General features: G+C 49.6%; 1 protein-coding gene across 2 annotated transcripts in view; it reads right to left on the bottom strand.

Moving 5' to 3' along the window:
- prkceb (protein kinase C, epsilon b) overlaps positions 1-17,662 on the bottom strand; it is a 121,051-nt gene that overhangs the window by 25,396 nt on the left and 77,993 nt on the right. Inside the window, exons 7-10 of one of the 2 annotated variants that reach the window (XM_061227669.1) lie at positions 17,193-17,335; positions 15,639-15,735; positions 15,323-15,543; positions 13,199-13,372 (exon numbers count right to left, since the gene is read on the bottom strand). In XM_061227669.1, the coding sequence (XP_061083653.1) occupies positions 13,199-13,372; positions 15,323-15,543; positions 15,639-15,735; positions 17,193-17,335 (635 nt within the window). The remainder of the gene's footprint in view (positions 1-13,198; positions 13,373-15,322; positions 15,544-15,638; positions 15,736-17,192; positions 17,336-17,662) is intronic. The other variant, XM_061227670.1, reaches the window with a different exon arrangement.

Below are 17,662 nucleotides of genomic sequence, written 5' to 3'. Positions count from 1 at the left end.
GGTCGCAGGGGGACGGAGCGCGTGCGTTCTCGTACCTGGCCCTCGCTCAAACCGGGACCCCTTTCATCTCCTCTCAGGCCTGCAGCCCTCATCTGACAAGGCCCCGCTCCGCCGAGAACTCATTAAAAACCGCGTGGGCAAGAGGAACCCAGCTCCCGGCTCGCCCTGCCCAGAGACTGCCCGAAAACGCCCTGCCCCAGGGTAAGCACAGAGGTGCACCCATTCACCCCCATCCTTGGCACTGCAGTGCATTCCACCTGACAATATCTCAGTCTAATACGTTTCGAATCGTTGGGAGCTATGCAATCTAAATCCTGAACCCACAGACCTTTGCGCTTAACTTCCCAGTAGAATATAATTTCACTGCTGTGAGAGGTGTTTAAACTGACTGTGGTTAAGAATTAATGGTTTATCTCAGAACTCATGTAACACTGGGTATATGTGTGTTTACTTGTAGAGCTCATAAAGGAGATAGTTTAGGAAATGGGACAGTTTCACAAAAGACCCCTCCCACACACAACCTGTTCATGACAGTTCTTGGGATATAAAGGCTAGGCAGTGCAATTCGGACATTTTGAAAAGCTTTTCTGGCTGTTTAAAAATCTCTATTGAACAAGTTCATTCTGTTCCACCGCTTGGATTAGTTGCTTTTGTGCGATTGTATATTTCTCTTGCCTCTTTCTCTCTACATTTTTTTCCCGCTGATTGGCTGGCCGGCCAAGATAATCAAAAAATTCCATAAAGAGGACAATTCAGTGGTTTATTTATATGATACTGACGTTTTTTTATATATATATAAAAAGGGCAGGGAATATATTTCTCCACGCACGATACTGCACCAGCGTCACAGAAGCAGAAAAGCCAGAGATGCACAGGACGCGATGTTCGCTGCCGAGTACAAGCGAAAAAATTAAGGCAGAAAAAAAATTAATTGCCCCCCCTCTCTTCTCCCCATTATTTCTGAGAACAGAGGATAGCTGAAGAACATTGCACCCATCATTAGCCGAATGGAGTAATGGGAGTATGTTTTGCCCTCCCCGTCACTGTGGCTGTTGTGCTGGCTAAATATGGCTGGTGCAGGCTGCTGGGTGGCTCATCCAGTAAGTGCACTGCCCGTGAGTGTGGATGAGCCGGTAACAGGCCACCGAGGCACCGAGGGAGAGAGGTTTGGTCGGGAAGGGTTCGCCCGTTTCATTGCACACCGATATCCACCACTGAAACAATGGAAAACCTGATTATGCTAATTAGCGGCTCAACAAGATCTCTAGCTTGTTGAATCAAGGTGTACTGGGTGGAGAGGTGTCCCACGGGTGTATACGGGTGGTGAGGTGCATTGTGGGTACAAGGTGGTGCACCAGAACCGAGATAAATGTCTGACCCCTCCAGTACCACGTCCACCTCCATCCACGAACTCCACCATCGCAGGTTTCACTGAAATATAAAGGCCAGGGGGGTGTTCTGCTCTGTTATTGGGTCTGGTGCTGGACGGAGGTGGAAGAGGGGGACGGATGGGGTGAGGTGGGGGTGGGGAGGGGGCGACCTGGGTTTGGGGAAGTCCTGTCGTGATGGTGAGTTAGGGTCCTGTCAACTATGGATTCGCTAGCTACTTTAAAGGTACTTGAACCACAGCACTACATCTTAAACAAACACACACACACACACACCATGATCTGTATTTGCATTGACCTTACAACAGGGCAAGCTACACATTAGCACAGAACACAAGAGAGTCCATTCTGCACACACACTGTATGTACGCACAATATCGATTGTCCAGGACCACAGAGTACGTACGTGTATGTAAGTCAGGGAGACATTCACAGAGGAGCGAGTGTTTCTGTGGGTGCTGTCTGTCCATGCATCAGTACCCAAAAAAGAGGGGCCTCTGGGGAGAGGGTCAGAACAGAGGGGGAAGGATAGAGAGATGGAGCGAGGGAGCGGGATGAGAGACTGAGTGAAGGGAAGGCAGACTCATCCCCCTTTTCTCCAGAGGCCCTGGTGTGCGTCTCTGTCCAAACACCCCGGGACCTCGGCCGAGTGTTCCCACAGCCCCCAGCGGTGGGGTCAGCCAGCCACAACACAACTGCCAGGGGAGCGCAGCCGGGCCAGCTGTGAGCCCTGTGCTGTAAACACATACTCACATACACACACATGTACACACACACACGTGTACACACACACACGTGTACACACACACACACACACACACACACACACACACACACACACACATGTACACACACACACACACACACATGTACACACACACACACATGTACACACACACACATGTACACACACACACGTGTACACACACACACACACACATGTACACACACACACACACACACACACATGTACACACACACACACATACACACACACACACACGTGTACACACACACACACACATGTACACACACACACACATACACACACATACACACACATGTACACACACACACGTGTGCACACACACACACACACATGTACACACACACACACACACATGTACACACACACACACACACACACATACACACACACATGTACACACGCACAGGTGTACACACACACACACACGCACATGCATGAACACATGCACACACACACACACACACACACACACATATACACACACACACACACACATACACACACATGTACACACGCACAGGTGTACACACACACACGCACATGCATGAACACATGCACACGCACACATGTACATACACGCACACGCACATACACACACGCGCACATGCACACACACACATGCACATGTACACACACACAAGCATATGTACAAACACAACCTCCCCACACACACACGTGTGTATGTTCAAACACAACCTCTGCACAAACATGCACGCACGCATGCACACACACACACACACACACACACACGGTGACCTTTACATTTGCTTTAGCTTCGCTCAACGAACACATGAACACAAACACATACTGTACTGTCCACACACACACACACTTACATGCACACAAACGAGCAGTTTCCCAACAAACACATGCACACACACACTCACACACACTCACGGATGCACATGCACACAAGCAAGCAGTTTCCCAACAAACAAATTACCATTGTATATTTCTGCCGAACATACATTTTATTACCCTAAATATTACAGCACTTAGTAAAATGGGACACTATAATATTCTTCAGCAAAAACCTCAGCCATTCCATCAAAGGCAACATTTCATCTGACCTGTCAAGTTTGTCTGAATGGTACAGATTAATTTTGCGGGAACAATACAATTTTATCCCGTAATGTAGTTCATGAATCATTTCTATGGGGGAAAACAGAGACTAAATTGAACTTTGCTTGTTCTGGAGGGCAGCCAGTGAGTGGGTGTGTTCTGGAGTGGACACCAGGCTTCTGCTATGGGCTGTGGGGCTACGGACATCGCTGGCACAGGGGAGGTAAACACAATCAAGTCCGGCATTCAGGAGAAACAGAAACTCCAACGACAGGACAGGAGGTCTTCATTACCAAAATAAACAAATAAAAAATAAATTACCGTACAGTTGTATTGGACAGCCAGAAATACAGAAAAGAGCGTTGCTACTGTTGTCAACAGATCGCAGAGTATATACAGTTCAATGGCCTGGATTCAGTAATCATTTATCCTTCACTCTGACTTAACAAATACAGTAAATGCAGTTGTTTCGGTGTTACTGACATTCAAAACACAAAAACGTAGGTTCAGTACTGTATTTGTTGCATCAAAGGTGGCCTAATGTTGCCACAGAACAGAACTTGAGTTCATTCATTCGCTTCCACTCAACACGTATTTGCTCTCGCACCAGATATCAAGGAAAAATTACGTGGCTTACATCCTTATCGTGTTACCGAAACCGATCCCATTACCCCGAATCTCGCTGTGCCCCAACCCCGGGAGTCAATCCCGCAGCCCCGCTGATGGAGGCCCGGCTGCTTAACAGCTCCACTGTGCGAGCACACAGTCAGGCGCGGTCGGCGGCACAGCTAATTCGGGCCGCCGCGCTTGTCACGCGCGCCGATTAACGGCTGACGAATGCGAACGTTATGAGAATTTAATGCGCGCGTACATCAAACGAGGGATCAGACGAGACTCGGCTGCGCTCCAAACGGCGCACGAGACGATAAAACGGCGGTGAATCGGGGCCGAGAGGCACCGCGCGGTCTGCGGCGGGGAGAGAGGTCTAGAACGTTCCATCTCTCGAGCAGGTGGAAACGGGCGGAGGCGAATAAACGTAGATTTATCTGCAGTTTTATCGTTTATATTACGCACGCTCGGTGAAGAAGACGGACGGGGCAAAAAAACCTCTCGGCAATGACAGAGGAAGAGGCGAAGAACAGCTGTGCCGGTACCTCCCGAATTATAACGCAGGCACAAAGCGGGGGCCTTTTGAAAGCCCAAATCCGAAGACCAAGGCTAAACGGTCAAAGCGTTAGGTTACAGACCGTACCACTCAGGTGCACCCCCCCAGCCCCACAGCGGCCAACACAAACACCCCCCACGCCCATGCTGCAACAATGAGACATTCTCCGAGCCAGAGAGGGGAAACAGCGCGTTTTTGAGCCGCACAGGGAACAAGGCCTGAAGCCCTTCAAGTGCTTTTTGTTTGTTTTTTCCTCCCCTGGTTCGCAGAGAGGGTTTGGTGGGTAGAAGCCGTCCGCACCTTCCAAATCTGCTCAAAGAACTTCCTGTTAGGCTCTCCCCCAATCCCAACCACCAAAACCCCCCACCTGCATTCTCTGCCCTCCACCTCCCCCCCTGCCCCCAGTCTTACCCCCACCTGCTGTATCTAGGATGCAGGTAGGATGCGCACAGGTTAGCTAACTGGTCCCTAAAAACAGGACCAGAGCACCTCACACCAGACCAGCACACTGGCGCACCACTCCCACCCTGTCTGGGCAGGTTCAGTACTAACCCAAACCCTCACTCATATCCCTGCACATGCTCAGACAATTGGGTCCAATTTTTCCCTCAATTTTCTGGCTTCCGTGTTGCAAAGGAGCACTTATCATTGCACAAGCCTTCCAGAACGCTTGTTCCCGCCATCCCTCTCAGAACAAAACGTCCGCTGTTTTCTACCCTTCAGACTAATTAAATCCCATTAAAACCATCTCTTTCTTGCCCCTCTCTCTCTGTCTCTCTCCCTTGGCCTCTCTCCCTCTCACTCTCCCATCTCTCTCTCTCCCTCTCCCCAACCCCGGGACAGAAAACTGGTGAAGCGTCTGATGATGTCCTCGTCCAGCTAGGGGCGATGTGGATAACCCCAGGGGATTATGGGTAGGGTTGGCGGAGGGTGGCTGCACAACATTTAGGTTTCTCTTGTTTTTCATTCCTCTCCCCAAGCTCGGTTGTTTTTTTTTTCCTGTCTGAGTAGCATGTTGTATGTTCGATAATCCTCTTCCATGTACTCGACCTAGATTCCCCCAAAAAAAAATGTATTTTCCTTCTTTGCTGTATAAGCGTGTCTATAAGCAGCCTGGACAAGCCCTGAAACAGTTGTATAACGTTATTTACATTTCTGAGCTGCAATTAGAGCGATAAGAACATGGCTACGATCCTGAAGTTGATTAGGGACAGAGCGCTGTGATGAAACCATGGTTCATTAAGAGTGCAGGTCTCAGTGAGCCTTTGCTTTCTCTGCCACCATTTTAAACCCATGACATCACTCCTCCCCCCGACGCCCTCCCTACAATACAAAATCAGCTTTCATGTTGGGGTACGGCTCAATTTGTGTGCGGGGGATGTGTATGTGCTTGTGAGTGTGTCCCGCATGTATTTGCGTGTGCGTTTGTGTGGGGTTGGTGTATGTGTATTTATGTGAGGTTGGTGTGCGTGCATTTGTGTGGGGTTGGTGCATGTGTGTGTGTACTTGTGTGTGTGTGTGTGTATGTGTGTGTGTGTATGTGTGTATATGTGTGTATATGTGTGTGTGCGTTTGTGTGGGGTGGGTGTGTGTGTGGGGTTGGTGCATGTGTGTGTGTGTGTACTGGTGTGTGTGTGTGTGTGTGTGTGTGTGTGTGTGTGTGTGTATAGGGGTGTGTACCACGCTAGCTGGGAAACAGAAATGAGTGGTAACGTCTGCTGGTAAATTGGCCATTGAGAGGACTTGAAATGGAGCGCGAGACAGGCAGGGCGGTGTTGGCTGGGTCAGGCTGAGTGTGTGTGCGCGATGCGTGTGTGGCCCCACCGCACAGGAGAAAAGAACACGCTAAACTTTTCACCTGGACACAGCCACAGTGCTCAGACACCTGGACACAGCCACAGCGCTGAGACACCTGAACACAGCCACAGCGCTGAGACACCTGGACACAGCCACAGCGCTCAGAGACCTGGACACAGCCACAGCGCTCAGACACAGTGCTCAGACACCTGGACACAGCCACAGTGCTCAGACACAGTGCTCAGACACCTGGACACAGCCACAGTGCTCAGACACAGTGCTCAGACACCTGGACACAGCCACAGTGCTCAGACACCTGGACACAGCCACAGCGCTGAGACACCTGGACACAGCCACAGTGCTCAGAGACCTGGACACAGCCACAGCGCTCAGACACAGTGCTCAGACACCTGGACACAGCCACAGTGCTCAGACACAGTGCTCAGACACCTGGACACAGCCACAGTGCTCAGACACCTGGACACAGCCACAGCGCTGAGACACCTGGACACAGCCACAGTGCTCAGAGACCTGGACACAGCCACAGCGCTCAGACACAGTGCTCAGACACCTGGACACAGCCACAGTGCTCAGACACAGTGCTCAGACACCTGGACACAGCCACAGCGCTCAGACACCTGGACACAGCCACAGTGCTCAGACACCTGGACACAGCCACAGTGCTCAGACACCTGGACACAGCCACAGTGCTCAGACACAGTGCTCAGACACCTGGACACAGCCAGAGTGCTCAGACACCTGGACACAGCCACAGTGCTCAGACACCTGGACACAGCCACAGTCTCCTTCAGCAACATTTAAATAATGGTATTTATTCATCGTCAACCCAGATTTAAAGCACAATACATGACTTCACAGGCAAATTTATCTCCATGTAACGACCTTGCTTTGGGAAACAGGGCTGTTCCTGTAGTTGTTCTGTTCCTGTGTTTTGGGGAACGTATACCTGTTCCTGTAGCTTTACTCTGCTTCCATCGAGTGTTTGTGTGCAACTGTGGCTGTTTTTTCACTGATATCTAATCAGAGCCCAGCAAAGATCTGGGAAGCCGTCCAAAGGACCAGAGCTGAGAATCCAACGGTCATGATTAAGTACAGGAGTCTATGAAAAGAGAACACATCCGGTCAAAAAAACTATGCCTAAGATCCATTTCCTGTCTGACACCAAATCATACGACAGTGGCAAAAAATAACAAAACAATGCCGTGGCAACACATTTACAGGGCTCCTGGGAGTTCTGTGGACGTGGACACAGGTTATCAATTGCTATTGTGATTGGCTGTCCTGGGGTGTGGACAGGGTGGAACCAAAGAGCCAGGGTGAGGGGGTGCAGAGTGCCAGGGGGGGGGAGTAATCTCTCTGTAACACCAACACACCGTGCACGCCATCGACAGAGACTAGTGTTTGGGGGCAAATACACTTGCATATGGGATATGCATTGGTCCTGATAAGGATCGCGGACCTGTTATGCAAGGCCTGTAACAATCGAGTTGTTTTGGCAGACATAGGTCACAGGACACAGATCACAGATAGACGAGGCAACAAACAGTGTTGTGTTGGCAATACACTGGTACCATCTGCGCTCATCCTTAACACATGAGACGGAGCCTTTTTAAATTGTGAATGAAAATTAATGCCTGGGTTTGTGAGCATGGGAAGGGGTAGGAAGTGTGCTTAATTTTTTATGTTTCTCCCTCTCTGTTTTCGGTGAGGAGTGTCATCTTTGTACTTCAATGCTTTTGCAACACAAGTTGTCACACTTGTCATGCAAATAACGTGCTTTTACATTTGAGAGTGAGAAGAGTGAGCACTGCTACAGAATCATTCCATCTCCACCTGCCAACTCGTCACAATCTCTGACCATCTGACACTGTCAGATATGTCAGACTCACCAATGTTGCCCTACTCAATAAACCATCCACAGCCATGACCTTTGACCTTTAAACTGATTGCTATCGAAACCTCTCAACACAAACAATGCTCCAGTCCTAAGGGAGCTACACGGGTCTTCTCAGCCTGTAGAAGTCCACATCTTCCTCATCCAGGCCCTCATCGCCATAGTGGTCTTCTGGCACCTGTTCCATTACCAAAATCAGGTCTACTGATAGAGGACCTGGTTCCACACCATACGGAGGCATAAAGAGCACTCATCCCCATAGCACCAGTACCATCATGTCTGTAAGGCAGAGTGACAGCGGGCGCCATTTTGTGAAGTCTAACCCGGAGAGAATGTGCCCACAGCGAGCCTGGGGCGGCCCAGTTAATCGACGGAGAGAAGCCCTGACCTCGAATGACCTTTCCTCCAGCGATCACTTTAAAAAGAGGACTTACAGGTGTAAAGAATGGCTCGTATCTGACAAAGGTGACAGCGAATGTCTGACGGAGGGTGACGGAGGGTGGCGGATGCGCTAAATTAGGTCCTGGGGGGGTTAATGTCAGCCCATGGGCCGGTGGCAGGCGTGAGTGTGTGTGTGTGTGAGTGTGTGTGTGGGCATTCATCCCTGGGGGTTCTTGTCCTTGACAAGTCATTGTTTTGAGCCTTCAGAAAATCACACACACACAGAATGAGAAACACACACACACACACACGTACGTACACACAGCTCTGGGGGCGCTTTACTAACGATGAGTGACTGGAGACTGTTAGCGTGAAAGTTCTGCGATGGCCATCAGGGTCTTTCCCATTTGCGCCCTGTCACCGCTGGCTGTGGTTTGACCCGTTCATTCTGGAATGTGAATTGTGTGCAACGTGACAAAACACTTCAAGATGCTCGCCTTGACCCCTGACCTGCCTGGCTTTGAGTAGTGTGACTGAGCCATTTTAACAATTGCGCAAAAATATGACATGACCACAGCCTCTAACCTCCCATATTTCTCTGAGGGAATATGCTACTGTAAAGACAGCCTTCCAACACAAACAATACACTGGAAACTGGAAGAAAACATTTGCTTATTTGCTCATTTCAAAAGCTATGAAAACCCACAAAAGGAAAGTGAAACGACTGATTGTGAACTGATTGTGAAGACCCTGTGTCTGAAAACATAACTTTATTCTGCCTGCAATAAAATAGATATGCTGTTTTCGAGTACCAAAACCTGAAGACATTTTGGGCCCTTATTTAGAATAATAGTGACCAATTACAGTGTGTGAGTGATAAGATACAGTGAGTCACTGTGAATGACCAGTTACAGTCAGTCAGTGATAAGATACAGTTAGTCACTGTGAATGACCAGTTACAGTCAGTGAGTGAGTGATAAGATACAGTGAGTCACTGTGAATGACCAGTTACAGTGTGTGAGTGATAAGATACAGTGAGTCACTGTGAATGACCAGTTACAGTCAGTGAGTGATAAGATACAGTGAGTCACTGTGAATGACCAGTTACAGTGTGTGAGTGATAAGATACAGTGAGTCACTTTGAATGACCAGTTACAGTCAGTGAGTGATAAGATACAATGAGTCACTGTGAATGACCAGTTACAGTCAGTGAGTGATAAGATACAGTGAGTCACTGTGAATGACCAGTTACAGTCAGTCAGTGATAAGATACAGTGAGTCACTGTGAATGATCAGTTACAGTCAGTGAGTGATAAGATACAGTGAGTCACTGTGAATGACCAGTTACAGTCAGTGAGTGATAAGATACAGTGAGTCACTGTGAATGACCAGTTACAGTGTGTGAGTGATAAGATACAGTGAGTCACTGTGAATGACCAGTTACAGTGTGTGAGTGATAAGATACAGTGAGTCACTGTGAATGACCAGTTACAGTCAGTGAGTGATAAGATACAGTGACTGTGAGTGTCCTGTTCAGTAGCAGTTTATCACAGACTGTAGATGCTAGTTTGTCACTGTGCAGTCAGGTGCTGTAGCTGGACAGGTAGAGGGGCCCTGTCCAGTACACAGAGGCCAGAGTGTGTCACCCCCCGCAGTAAACCACAGCCTCACCCACACAGGAGCAGAGTAGCTCAGCCCACCGCCACCTTTAAGAGATCTTAATATCCGGAAAATGAACTCAAGAGCGCAGGGGCCATCGAAAATCCTCCACCGCCCACCCCCCTCCCCCTCTCCCCTCCTCAGCCCCCCCCATCTCGCTCTCTCCTCTCCGTCAGAACACAATGTTCTCTCGAGCGTTGTTTGGGGAAACGGTGAAATAAATAAATAAATTAGGGGCAGAAGACGCCATCATTACGGAGGCTTCCAGACCCGGCCAGTGAAAAAATAAACAAGGCCGCCTCTAAGTGGCTCTCGCCCGTCCTAGCTCCCTTTTCTCTCCCCCCCTCTCTCCCCGCCCACCGTGCCCCCCCCCCTCCTCCCCATTACCCTTCACTCCCCCCCCCCCCACCCCCCCCCCAACGGGGTCAGGCCCCGCCCGCCTCGGGATGAGAGCCAGAACTGGACATCTCCGCACGTAGGCATCCTAAGCCTCTTTAACCTGACTCTGTGCCAGCCACCGGGGACGGCTCTCGCCCCCCGTGACCTGCGCCGCCATTTTGGGGCCAGTGAGGAAGATGGACTCTTAAGCACAGCAAAGCCAGGAAACTCTCGCCTTATTATTATACACATTCTGGGAATTGAGGTTTGCGCAACTGTGACACACTTATGACTATTACGGTATTCATACGCAATACACAATTAAAACTCGACACAAGGTTTTTTGTGACTATGACACACGACCGGTTTTTTTAGAAGGTTTTTTCTAGCTAAGACACATTCTGACTATGATTACTATGGAAATCTGAAATAATACCCACTCATGGGGAGGCTGTGGTGCATGGGTAACTGTACATGTAATCTCATAGTAACAGGCTGGAGTACTGGTGCAGTACTTAGTATTCAGCATATACTTGCAAGTTATAGTTGTAAAAATGGAGAACATGTAAGAGTGTATGAGTTATGGTAAGTGTATGTACGTGTGTCTGTGCATGTCTGTGTATGCGTATGAGGGAAAGGGTGTGTGTGTGTGTGCATGCGTGTGTGTATGCGTGTGCCTGTGTGCGTGCATGTGTTTGTGTGTGTGTGTAAATGGTTGGCATTTATATAGCGCCTTTATCCAAAGCACTGTACAATTGATGCTTCTCATTCACCCATTCATACACACACTCACACACCAACGGCGATTGGCTGCCATGCAAGGCATGGCGCCAACCAGGTCGTCAGGAGCATTTGGGGTTAGGTGTCTTGCTCAGGGACACTTCGACACAGCCCGGGCGGGGGATCGAACCGGCAACCCTCCGACTGCCAGACAACTGCTCTTACTGCCTGAGCCACGTCGCTGTGTCTGTGTGTGTCTGAATATGCATAGGAGGGAAAGGGTGTGTGTGTGTGCCTGTGTGTGTGTGTGTGTGTCTGTGTGTGTCTGTGTGTGTGTGTCTGTGCGTGTGTGCCTGTGTCTGTGATGCCCGTTTAAGGCAGGCACTAGGGGGGGCATCACCTGAATCTGCACACAGCTGCTTCACGCCACACTGCTGATTAAGCCCCCCCCCCCCAGTGCAGTTGAGAGCTGTCACTCAAAACACCCTCCCATCCGACAAGAGACAATCCGCCATTCCCTCACTTCCTCCACCCCTCCCTCTCATAATGCGTCCCTTTGTCCATCCCTCTCTCCTCTCACTTTCCACAAAGGAACAGTTACGCAACCGAAAGACAAAGGACATCCAAAACAAATATCAGAAAGTGGGTTACCTAACTCCCAGGAGCCCTGGCCCTGCCCCGGCCAAACAAACCGTGGCTGCGTCCCACAGTCGCGGGAGGGTGGGGAAGCGGGAAAGGGTGCCGAGAAACACGGCCGAACAATCGAGGCGCCCCTGCACCCCCTCGCAAAAAAAAAACTAAAAACAAAACAAAACAAAAAAAACACAAATGCCCACAGAACTCCCAGTACAGATTTTAACAGGCATCCATTTTAGAAGTGGCCACATTAACGCCTGCCTTTGCTCTTGCCCAGCTTACACATCCATTGTTAAGGTGCTTTTTCCCATCGATAAATGACTTCATTTGATAGAAGACTGGTGATAATGCCCTCCATGCATTCATGGTAAACATTGTAATTAGTTATTTAGCTGACTCTTTTATCACCCAAAGCGACCGGCTGCATGGATCTTATTGGACCAACCGACAGAGGCACAGCAAGGCCTACACGTGTCCTGTTCCACTGCCCCTCTCAGTCTCCTGTGTGAAAGACTGCCCCACGCTGCCCCACGTTAGAAACAGAGCCACTGAAGCAGCGGGTAAAAACGCCTGAGACAGCCAGACACCGATGAACAGAACACCAGCAAACCGCCGACGCATCAGGGCCGGCGTGTGGGAGAGGAACAGGCCCGGCCGTGAGCGGAGCTGTGGGGGGAGAACCTCACTGCTTAGGCTGCACTGCCACCTGCTGGTGCCCCTGTGTCCCTGCAGGTCGGCTGTGGAACGATTTGCTCCGTTCTTAATGGAGGGGTTTCGTAACTCGGAAAACACTGCTGTGCCGTTTAACGTGACTTCCTCCTCCTTCCCCACAAAGCACTATGATAATGGTAATTCACATGATGAGGTGAAAGGTGCTACGTAAATGCAATCCGTTGACAGCAGTGTCACTACGGTGGGAGGAAGGACCACATCTCCACACCTCCCTGTGCCAACATATGATAGACTTCATAATTAGCCATTTCCACATCCATCCTTCATCTGTACATCATCCCTTCCTTTGGGGGACTGCCCACCAACGAACTGCACAGCAGTGACCTACCGTAAGACTAGCTGGTAGCTAGTTGACCAGTTCAGACCAGCTCCATACTCAACACGGTTTGACCAGCTCAAGCTATATTTTGAAACAGCTAGTAGCTGGTAATTTCAAGCTGGTCATAGTTGGATTTTACACCAAGAACTTACGATGCTGGTCTGGTCCAATATAATTCACAACTCGTTGTCACTATATTTCTGAAGTGCACTTGGGCTTGGTGTGGCCCATAGCTCATGGCGGGTGGCTGTGTTGTGTTTTTGGGGAGCAGGGTTACCTTGGTCTGGAAGCAGCAGAAGAGCTGGGTCAGGTAGGGGTGTCTCCGCGCCAGGGCGAGGATCCGCTTCTCCGTCAGCGTGCAGTCCACGTCGTCGTCCTGCAGGATTACGTCCTTCTTCAGCACCTTCACGGCATACACCTCGTCCGTACCCTTCAGCTCCGCCAGCATCACCTGGGGGGAGGGGTCAGGGGTCAGGGGTCAGAGGGCCAGGGGTGAGAGGGCATGCCTAAAAGGGTTGCTGCTGGAAAGCAATAGCTGGACTGTATGATAATCTAAAAATACCCATTATCTGAAAATAAGCAGTATTGGAAGGCCGCCTCGTAAGAGATCAATACATCAAGCAAAACCCTTTGAAGGCCCACATGCATATTGAGCTTTTCATATCATCCTAGAGATCAATTTGTGTTCCAAACCGATGCAATAAAGCAACTGCAAGTTTGGCAGAAGTACGCAAATGTCTGCGCCCGACTGCTATTTTTAGCAGAACTGTTCCACGTGACACAACGTATGCATTTGCATAATTATCGGATGACGTCGCTAAATGCTAACCCAGAGAGCTGAGAGCACATGGGACAGAGGGGGAACTACTACGGGAGGGGTTAAAAACCTACGTCACTGCTCCCTGCGAACGGTTCGTGCCCGTTTCAGATACTGACAACGACCGGGAAGCGAGCGCTGACGCACGCGGGCCTTTAAACGTGCACAGCGCTGCTCTTTCCTCGGCTCCCGCTAGCGCGAGTCCCTAGCGTGGCGCGCTTCATCAGAGCGAGCCCAGCTGGGCTCCCTGGGGGACAGTAAGGTTAGCTCTGATTCCCCCCCCCCCCTCCCCTCCGTGGGGCTGATCTCGTACGACCCTCGCTGTGCGCAGGAAGAGCAGAAGTCCCTCAGCGTTTCAGGGGCCGTCCGCGTTCCCACAATGTGTTCGAAACTAGCATGCTACTCGCACTAAAGCTCAGGCTCGTTTTCATTTCAATGTGGTATGTATTGTAGTGTGTTCGGTTTCGAACGCAGCCTATCACAGTCTATGTCTCCACACTACACCGTTCACAAGCTGGCTGAGCTATGCTAACACGGTCGCTAAGAAAGTTAAGCATCTGCAGTGAAGCAGAGGGTCTGTACGGTCTACAGTTCGGTGAGCTACACCTGAGCAGGAAGAAAGGTTGCGGTACATTTTATGCGTTTGGCTGACTCTTATTTCAAAACAACTTAGCATAGCTTACATTCTTTGCCCATATAATCCTTTCGTACAGTTGGCTGTTTTACTGAAGCAAAGCAGGATAAGCAGTTAAGACTACAGCAGCAGCACCGCCAACCTGGGAACTGAACCTACAATGGTGGAATCGCAAAGTTCAGTTCCCTAAATACGATGCTACACTGCCACCCAGTATGAGCACGGCGTTCATCTCCTTCCACTGGCGGTGCATTAAGATAGACCATTATCGCTTAGCGCTTTTCTAGACACTGAAAGTGCTGACAGTGATGAAGGAGAAACCCGCTTCAACCACCACCAATGTGTCGCACCCACCTGTGTGAAGCACGGCTGCCATTTTGTGCCAGAACGCCCACCACACACCAGCTGAGGTGGAGAGGGAGAGAACAATGTTTTTGCCAATTGAAGCAGGGGATGATTAGGCGGGCAGGTTGAAAGAGCCAGGGTTGGGAATTTAGCCAGGACACCAGAAAACCCCCTAATCTTTGCGAAGATTGTCATGGGATCTTTAATGACCACAGTGACTCAGGGCGTCTAATCCGAAAGCATTGTCTATAACACAGTGTCATCAGCATCGTCTACAGCACAGTTTCCCCATCACTGCACTAGGGCATTGGGTCTATTAGACCGGAGGGAAGATCGCCCCCCTACTGGCCCACCAACACCACTTCCAGCAGCATTAACCAGTATTAACCGAGCTCACACCTGCTTTGCTTCAGCCATTTGGCCAGAGCTGGGTGCAAGAAGGAATGGCTACTCAAGAACACAACTGTAATACACAGAGAAATCATGGCCAAGGTGGCAGGACTGACAACAAAATCAAGGCCAGTAGACAGCTGTCCAATCAGAGAAGTTTCCACCAGTTCAGACCGACCAATCAAGAGGGGTGCTTGTCATAGAGACCCACACACCTTGCCGAAGCTGCCCTTCCCCAGGACCTTGATGAAGATGAAGTCCTCCAGGTTCATCCTCTTGGCCTGGAGGGCCTTTATCTCGCCGTTCTCCCGACTGTCGACCGCGGGGACGGTCCCCCCACCCCCTGAGGACGAGGTGGAGGAGGTGGACTTGTGCTCCTCCCCGCGGTGGTCAAACGACAGGGCCTTCCGGATGTTTTCTAGGTCTTTGTTTTCTGCTGGAAACAAAGGGCTAGGTGCGTTAGAATGAGCTCTATGGGTGACACGCGTGTGTGTGTGTGTGTGTGTGTGTCGTTCACATGTGTGTACATACCCTGGTCACAGGGGGACGTGGGGGCGGATTTGGACCGGTCTTCTTCTGTTTGAGGTGTGCCTGGTATGGAAGGCTGGGGATCCTGACCTTGATTTAACTGTGCAGGGAAATAGAGAGTTCACATCATTGTCACTGCATCATTCATCATCCCCATCAATGTTATCATCATCGCCTTCAATATTATCATCACCATCCTGATTAGCATGACAATCATCATTAACTTCCCCATCAACATTGCTGTAATTGTGATTGCCTTCATCATCATCATCATCATCATCATCATAACCTGTTTCAAAGCTAACAGTGAGATTAACATGAATATGGTTTTTGCAATTCATGTAAACAATGGAAGTTCTGTCCAACATAAACATACATACTATTCATTCATTCATTCATTCATTCATTTCATTATCCTAACCCGCTTATCCTGAACAGGGTCACAGGGGGGCTGGAGCCTATCCCAGCATACATTGGGCGAAAGGCAGGAATACACCCTGGACAGGTCGCCAGTCCATCGCAGGGCACACACACCATTGACTCACACACTCATACCTACGGGCAATTTAGACTCTCCAATCAGCCTAACCTGCATGTCTTTGGACTGTGGGAAGAAACTGGAGTACCCGGAGGAAACCCACGCAAATACGTGGAGAACATGCAAACTCCACACAGAGAGGCCCCGGCCGACGGGGATTCGAACCCTCCTTGCTGTGAGGCAGCAGTGCTACCCACTGCACCATCCGTGCCGCCTACTATTCACATAGTTAAATATGTATATATCTAAGATTCACATTGATCACAAATAACTACAGAAAGTTGTAGAAATTGAATGATATCTCGAGTTAGAACTAGGTTCACAGTTTCAGCTATGGCTCAAATTTGGTTCTTAAAATAATTGGGTCCATCTGTACAAATCTGGCGGCTCTGGTACTGCCCAGAGAAAAACAGTAATTAGCCTTAATTATTACCTTCCCACAAATTCTTGCACTTGTACGACAAAACAAGCATGGCAGCCAACAAGCTACAGAATACAAACACTGCTCAGCAAAGATTATGCTTCATTTTCACAGCGAATGCTCACTCTCTCCTTCAGGGTGGTGCTGATCGGGTCTGCGCCGGCTGCCTTGGTTGTGTGGTTGTGTGTGTGGTTTTGTGTTTGTGTGTGCGCATATACAGTTCATAAGTTCCTATGACTCTAACGTATAATTTTTTCAAACACTATGTCCTACTCTTATGAATGTATAATTGCTCTTAAATGTATAGTTGCTCGTGTTACTATTATGGTGATTCTATTATGGTGATTATTAAGATTAAGAGAAGATTAAAATATACTATTTTGAACCTCAAATTTTGCCCTCTGCATTTGACCAATCCTAGTTACTTAGGAGCAGTGGGCAGCCGCAGTGCAGTGAACCCACGCGGAGACAGGGAGCACATGCAAACTGCACACGGAGAGGATCTGGTCCGGCTGGGATTCGAACCCGGAATCTCCGTCTTGCAAGGCCGCCATCACCATCACCATCATCATCATCGCCGCCATCTTGGCTCACTTGCCTTTTTCCTCCTCTGTGCGCTGCTGGAGATCTTGTCGGGGGTCACGCCCAGGTCCGACAGCACTTTGGCGATCCCTCGCGCGTCCACTCCGCAGTTGGGGGCCACGTTGCTCTCGCAGCGTCGATGAACATTCATTTTACACACTGCAGGGGAGAGCACTGCGTCTATGTGCATTCATTTTACACACTGCAGGAGAGATCACTGCGTCTCTGTGCATTCATTTTACACACTGCAGGAGAGATCACTGCGTCTATGTGCATTCATTTTACACACTGCAGGAGAGATCACTCTGTCTATGTGCATTCATTTTACACACTGCAGGGGAGATCACTGCGTCTCTGTGCATTCATTTTACACACTGCAGGAGAGATCACTGCGTCTATGTGCATTCATTTTACACACTGCAGGAGAGATCACTGCGTCTCTGTGCATTCATTTTACACACTGCAGGAGAGAGCACTGCATCTCTG

This window comes from Conger conger, chromosome 18 (assembly GCF_963514075.1).
Source record: "Conger conger chromosome 18, fConCon1.1, whole genome shotgun sequence".
NCBI classification, from domain to species: Eukaryota; Metazoa; Chordata; class Actinopteri; order Anguilliformes; family Congridae; genus Conger; species Conger conger.
The sequence above is the reverse complement of the archived record's forward strand: the minus strand, read 5'-3'. Positions and strand labels throughout refer to the sequence as shown.